This window comes from Trichechus manatus, unplaced genomic scaffold (assembly GCF_000243295.1).
Source record: "Trichechus manatus latirostris isolate Lorelei unplaced genomic scaffold, TriManLat1.0 scaffold00039, whole genome shotgun sequence".
NCBI lineage: Eukaryota > Metazoa > Chordata > Mammalia > Sirenia > Trichechidae > Trichechus > Trichechus manatus.
In genome coordinates, this window is record NW_004443975.1 from 15,988,878 (window position 1) to 15,996,476 (window position 7,599).

Below are 7,599 nucleotides of genomic sequence, written 5' to 3' on the forward strand. Positions count from 1 at the left end.
GCTAGTCCCCAGCACCGTGCCTGGCCCACGGTCAGCCTCAGTACGTACGTGTGACTGGGATAATACTCCTGATGCTCTGTTAACCGCAAATCACAGTCTTCACTTTGAGCTCCAGTGTGGCTTGTGCCAGTTCTGTGAACTTCACAGGAGAAGGATTTTTTTGTACAGATTCATGAGTGGAAGAGAGTTAAGTTGTCATTGTTGTTAGCTGCTGTTGAGTCAGCTCTGACCCATGGTGACCCTGTGTGTAACAAAATGCCACCCAGTCCTCTGCCATCTTCACGGTCACTGAATCTAGTCAGACAACGTTGTGTTCTGATCCATAGGGCTTTTATTGGCTAATTTTTGGAGGTAGATAAATCAGATATTCTTTTCTAGTCAGTCTTAGTCTGGAAGCTCTGCTGAAACCTGTCCATCAGGGCTGACCCTACTGGTACTTGAAATACCAGTGGCATCGCTTCCAGTATCACAGCAACACACAAGACACAGCAGTACGACCAACTGACAGATGGCATAGGTTTTGAAATTTAATCAGTTATATAGAAATTTGCTGTCGTCTTTATAATTATAATTGTGAAATGTTCACGTAGTTTAATGGCTCTTAACTTAGATTCCCACAGAGTACAAGTTATAGGCCAGTGCTGTCAACAGAGCTTGCTGTGATGCTGGAAATACCTGTACCAGCACTGTCCGGTACAGTAGTCATTAGCCAGATGTGGTAGGTGAGCACTTCAAATGTGGCTGTTGTGACTGAGGAACTAAATTTGAAATTTTGTTTACTTTTAATTAAATTTAAATAGCCACGTGTGACTGAAGGCGACCATTTAGGCAGCACAGTTATAGACTGTACTGTTTTCCAGTCACTCTTTTGCAGAGTTCTGTCCCTGTTTATCATAGTCTTTTCGGTAGTTGGTATGTTAAACATTTCCCAACCCAACCCTGCACTCCTCTGCCTTTAATTGTGTTTGGAGAGCTGCTTATAAAGCTTTGGACACTGAGTTTGTTTAAGTGTGCTTAGACAGTGGTTTCAATTACATGCTGTCTTCTCTTTTCCTCTTTCGTTAAACTGAAGGACGAAGTCGATGGAGCTGTACAAGGGCTCCTTCAGCTGAAGGCAGAGTACAAGTCTCTGACAGGGGTAGAGTATAAACCCATCTCTGCCACTGGGGCCGAGGACAAAGATAAGAAGAAGAAAGAAAAGGAAAATAAATCTGAAAAGCAGAATAAACTCCTGAAACAGAACGATGGTCAAAGGAAGGACTCTCCTAAAACTCCAGGAAGTGGGCAGTCATCAGGGGGGCCAGGAGAAGGGCAAGGGCCGAAGAAACAGACCAGGTAATGAGACATGGAAATGTAGTTTGAAGTGAAGCAGAAAGTTTTATATGAATTGAGGTCCGAATTATTTTTTAAGAAAAAACATCTTTTGGTTAGTTTGGCTAACGCATTAAGACAGAAGTGAAGCTACAACTGTGTCAGCAGCTAGGTGTTGCTAATTTTCAGTTCTCTTTAATTCTCTAAACAGGTAGTGTATTCGTTTGCTTGCTTGAGACTCTCAGACCCTTGTGTCTATCTGCCCGCTTCCCCCGTCGCCGTAATGAGTTGCTAACTGCTGTTCTTTGTTTCTTCTGTTTCCGTTCAGAAATATTCATTTGATTTTACAAGGAAATAGAAATATATATGTTCCTTTTTTCCCCCCGTTTTAACGCGACTGGTAGACTATACCCTTGTTTTGCACCTTAATAAGATTTTTCAAATCAGTCTTTTGTGGGGGATGGGAACTTCATTCTTTGTAGGATTTTTAAATTGGCAGTTTAAATATAAAATGAAGCTAGCGGAAAGACAAAACGGTGGGTTAGATGGTTTTTCAGCATCTTTCAGTCTACATGAATAATAAAATTCCTCTGTCTGTCCCCACCCCCATCCCAAAGTTAGAGTGAACATTGTAACAGGTTTTGTTTAATGGCTTAGTGATTTAAAGAAAAAAAGAAAAGGCTGTTAGCAACTTGGAATTCAGTAATCCCTCTCTAATGCATTTTTTTTTAATTGTCTTTTTTTTTTTTTATCGTGCTTTAGGTGAAAGTTTACAGGTCAGGTAACCTTCTCATACAAACACTTACACACATACCATTATGTGACCCTAGCTGCTCACCCTATAATGCGACCACAACCTCCTCCTTTCTCTAACTGCATTTTCGACAACTGCTATTTTGAGGTGGAGTTTCTGGGTGGTGCAAACGGTGAACGTGCTTGGCTGCTAACCAAAAGGTTAGAGGTTCAAGTGCAGCCAGAGGTACCTCTGAAGAAAAGCCTGGCAATCTCCTTCTAAAAACTCGGCCACTGAAAACCCTATGGAGGACAGTTCTACTCTGACACACGCAGGGACTCCATGAGTTGGAGTCGACTCAACAGCAGCTGTTTGTGTTTTTTTGAGATAATACGGTTTCAGATTTGTTTAGTTGAAATTGGGCTGCTTCTTATCTCGTTATACACACAGTGTTTCCTTAAACAAGAGAATACAACCGTTACTTTTCTTTTTACCCGTTGACTGGGTGACTGGATTTGTAGACTAATGGAAGAGAGTGTAGAACTTCCCACCTTTCATCTTGGAATACAGGAGTAGATCCCAGCCTGAGAACACATGTCGTAGGCACCCTGGCTGCTTTTGAAGGGCCAGATTCCCCGCAGGCGTCTTGTTGGCATGTGCAAGGTCAAACAAGAAGGAGTGCAGATGCACAGCACGTTAAAAATTTAAACCAAGAAAGCCTTACTCGGAAACGCCTAGACGGCCTGACTGAAAGTGGATTTTTCTCCGTGGATCATGAGTAATTGTTGGTGTTTCAAGAAAAGGTTTATCATCTGGAATAGGTGTTTATTGCAGATAGATCTGGTTTATTTTGGAAACATCTCTCTCTGCAACTTTTACTTGCCATGGTTAGAATGCATACACCTCTGTTACATACACGTGTGTGTTTGGGTAGTCTTTGTTTTTATAGTTAGAATGCATCCACCCCTGTGAATATATACATGTCTGTACTTGGGTAGTCTTTAGTTTTATAGTTAGAATGCATCCACCCCTGCTATATATACATGTGTGTGTTTGGGTAGTCTTTGTTTTATATTACTTTTTACTTTCTGTGAGACAACTGTCTTACTAACTATAATTTTACCAGGACTGAAGTTGGCAAAAGATTACTCTTCTTTTTTTTTTGTGGGAGAATACTATCTGACTAGACTGTCTTTTATTGCAAGTACATTATTTTAAAAAGACCTTTGTAAAAAGAGATGTTTGTATTAAAATCATAGCTTTTGTTATACTTAGCTTGCCTGGTTTTGGGGGGCAAGATCTCACCGCCTTTTAAGAGATAACTGTACTTTTTTTTGGCTAAAAACATTTTCTTGGGAATGAATATAAAAGAGATACAGAGGTGACTCATACTGAATAAGAACTAATCTATTTTGGATTTTAGAGGTTTATTTCCATTCAGCCTGAAAACAATTGCTAAATGAAGGATTTATTTTTAATATCTGCAGGTTGGGTCTGGAGGCAAAAAAAGAAGAAAATCTTGCAGATTGGTATTCTCAAGTGAGTACGCGTTCAATTGATTTTTATGTTTTAAAAAATTCTTAATGGCCTCTCTGTTTAAATTCTCAAGTCCAGGCACAAAGTTAAAGTAATAATGTGTAATGCCTTTAATAATACATCTTATAGTCATTTAACGTGTCAGAGTTTCCAAAGCATGTTCACATAAAGTAGTAAATTGAGAAGAAAGAAGTTCTATGAGGTTGGCAGTACTTGATTTTTCTTTCATGGTGAGGTAAAGGACTTAGTCTAGTGTCAGAAAGATACTGAAAATAGCAGAGGTGGGATTGGAATTCAAGTCTTCTTAGGAGTATAGAGCCCTGTTATATATCCTTTCTCAGCATAGAAAGGTCCATTGTACTCCATTATGGGCTTTCCACATTAAGAGGATGTAGCTACAGCAGAAGTCTCCAGATTTGAAATACTCTTGCCACTTGTACCATACTTCTTGTTCAACTTAGGCTTTAAAGACTATATTTTTCCTTATTAAAAGGTCATCACAAAGTCAGAAATGATTGAATACTATGACGTAAGTGGCTGCTATATTCTGCGTCCCTGGGCGTACTCCGTTTGGGAAATCATCAAGGACTTTTTTGATGCTGAGATCAAGAAACTTGGTGTTGAAAACTGCTATTTCCCCATATTTGTGTCCCAAGGTGCATTAGAGAAAGAGAAGACTCATATTGCTGACTTTGCCCCTGAGGTATGTTTGTTTTATTTTTTGCAGTTCTCTCTCAGAAACTCAAAAGCGTATTTTCAGTTCACACTTGATTAGTAATTTAACCAGTTTAGAGAAATGTAAAACCAATTTTTAAAACATTATATTTCTGCCTTTGCAGGCAACTGATGATTCTGTTTGTCACTTTCACTGATTAACTGGTTTTTCCTTTTCCTTTTTACTTTGTGGAAGGTCAGTAAGTATGTACCCTCCTCATAGCCCACAACAGCAATTGTTAACCGTACTTAACTGGTACAGAGAAAATTGAAAGAGAAAACTCCCTGCATTTGTGCTGTTGTGCTCAAATGCTGTTGAAAAAAATGTATCTAAAATTATTTTTTCTTACTAGGTTGCTTGGGTTACAAGATCTGGCAAAACAGAGTTGGCAGAACCAATTGCTGTTCGTCCTACTAGTGAAACAGGTGAGGCTGGGCCTTGGAATGCAGGAGAAAGCTCCCTGAAACAGTAGGAACAGCTTGCAGAGTTGAGCCTCAGCTCTTGTTTTGTGATGTGTATAATCCTTGTTGACGATACAAAGTTTAATGAATGCTGATAAAGATTGAATGCAAACATAAGTTGTGTAGAATTTTATTCTGTATACAATAGCCATTGCAAAGCTCCTTATCATTAGGATAAAGGTTTTTTTGTTGTTGTTGTTGTTTTGCTTTAAAACACTGTCATCACTGTTTATTTCAAGATACATTTTTTTCAGAGCTTTCCAAATAATTTTATTGGAATTGATTACCTAAAATTGCAAACACTATTTTATTTTACTGTCTATTTATTTATAGCTTTTGTTAGTCGTATTAATAATAATACATTTACATTTATGTATTTTTTTTTTGTAAGTTACTAAGTGCTTTCATTTACATTATCTCGCTTTTTCTCATAGCAGTGTTGTGAGGAAGGTAGGTCAACTGTTGTTAGCTCCATTTTGCAGATAGAGAAGAAAGTCTCTGCAAGGTTAAGTGATTTTCTTAAAATCCCACTCCTAAAATTATGAGTCAGAATTAACTCGATGGCAGTGGGTTTGGTTTTTTTTTTTGGGAATTCTGAACCTTTGGGCTTGTTAATGTCTTCCAAAATGATTATCCATCTTTACAGTTAAGGACTAATTGCTGTGTGATACTTCTAGTGATAACTCTTACATAATTTTATAATGATGCATTATTAAAATTATGACCGTAACTTGTTTTTCACTTATCAGATTGGCATCTTTTTTTTTGTTTTTTACTGATTATATATAGTCATGAGTAGGTGGTGGTAAGACAAGGACCTTGACTTAGCAGTTCATGACAAGATCCTTCATTTCTGGATAGATAAGAGATTGAAAAATACATCAAATATTAGCAGTAAAGGTAGTCCCCGATGTACAACATATTTGAGTTACGGTGAACCGTACTTTAAAACCATCTGTTTTGTTGATCCATCTTATTATTAGTAATATGTACTATATACAGTGTTGTAGTGTATAATTTGCTGATGTTGTCATTCTTATGCTAACCCCCCCAAAACAAATAAAGATACCGATAATAAAAGACAATAATAATGAAAACTAAAAAAATAATGAGGTATTCAACTTACGTCAGAACCGACTTCAAGACAGCGTTGTTGGAACAGAACCCTATTGTATGTTGGGGACTACCTGTATTTATATTTGAGAGTGTGATTATAGTTAATTTTGACTTTCATGCTTTATTATATATTCTGAATTTTCGTTTTGTGACCATATTACTTTTTAATTAGAAAAACGTATAAAAAGACTAATCTTAACATAGTAAGTAAATTAACCCAACAGCCAGAGTGCCTGCATTGTTTAGTGTTCATTATAAGTGCAGGTTTGCAGATTTCAGTGTTTCCTGCCACGGAAATCTCTGAAGCCCAGTTTTTAGAACTTACTGAGAGGCAGTATTATGTATTGGACGTTGGCTCGGTTAGATCTAAATTCTGGTTCCAATACTTAACTCTGGTAGAGTTCTCTAAACTCACCTTCCACATTGTAAAAATTGAGATTATGATATCTACTTTGTGGGTGGAATGAGAATTGAACAGTATAATGAATGCAAAGAACTTCACACAGAACCTGGCATGTACTTTAAGATCCTCAGTTCATGCTTTTGAAAACATAAATAAGACAGATAAAAAGAAATCAAATTAAAGTCAATCTTAAATGTAAATCTCATTGTGAAGAATGTAAAGTGTGGTCCAGTTTAGATAGATTTGTATCTGTGAGTAATGTTACCATTCACCTACCATTACAGTCATTGGAAGGTTTAACTCTTCCCAGCCTTCAAGGAGAAGCAAAACCTTAAGTGTCTAACTCTGTCTCTGTTTCGCTGTGTCTTCCAGTCATGTATCCTGCCTATGCAAAATGGGTACAGTCACACAGAGACCTGCCCATCAGACTCAATCAGTGGTGCAATGTCGTGGTAGGTACACACCCTTCCCTGCATCCTCTCACTTCCTCTTTATTCATTTCAAACACACAAACACACACGCACACCCGCTTAGTTTTTCCTTATTTTCATATTTCAAAGCAGTGGGAGTATGAAAGCATTTTTTAATCATTTGAAGTATTTTGAATTAGCATTAAAATTTTCCTGTCACTTACCACATAAAGTTGTTAGTAAAAACTGAAAAGCTCTCTATAATGTCTAAATCGTTCTTCTTGTCTCTTAACAGCGTTGGGAGTTCAAGCATCCTCAGCCTTTCCTACGTACCCGTGAATTCCTCTGGCAGGAAGGGCACAGTGCCTTTGCTACCTTTGAAGAAGCAGCAGAAGAGGTATAAACAATTGTCTTCCATGTGAATTATGCTCTGTTTCTTTGTCCAGGCTCCACTTTCTGTTTCAGCTATAAGTAATGTAGGTGCTATCAATTCACATAGTAAATATTTAATAAATAACTAAGTTGAAATTTGATCTGGTATCAAAGTAACACTAAAAATAATTGTTATAAATTATTTTGTTATTTAAAATTTATCACTTCTTAAAAAATAATTAAATGTATTTGGATTTAAGACACTGCTTATTGAAATTTTATTAGTAAATGCAATATTGTGTTGTTTTAAAATTTTATATGAAAATATTTTGAACTTTAATGTATGGAAGAAATTGTAAGCCCATGGGTAAAATTAATTATTCTTGGGGAGATTTTTTTTTTTTTTTTTTAAATATTTTATTGTACTTCAGGGGAAGGCTTACAGAACAGATAGTTTCTCATATAACAGTAACACACATGCTGTTTTATGACATTGGTTAACAACCCCACAACATTTTAACCCTCTAAATTCTCAACTTTTT

General features: G+C 36.9%; 1 protein-coding gene across 1 annotated transcript in view; it reads left to right on the top strand.

Moving 5' to 3' along the window:
• Window positions 1–7,599, top strand: part of EPRS1 (glutamyl-prolyl-tRNA synthetase 1) — an 84,590-nt gene that overhangs the window by 61,299 nt on the left and 15,692 nt on the right. Inside the window, 6 exon segments of the mRNA XM_023730868.1 lie at window positions 1,019–1,335; window positions 3,532–3,583; window positions 4,074–4,283; window positions 4,648–4,720; window positions 6,648–6,727; window positions 6,981–7,082. Of these exon segments, the coding sequence (XP_023586636.1) occupies window positions 1,019–1,335; window positions 3,532–3,583; window positions 4,074–4,283; window positions 4,648–4,720; window positions 6,648–6,727; window positions 6,981–7,082 (834 nt within the window).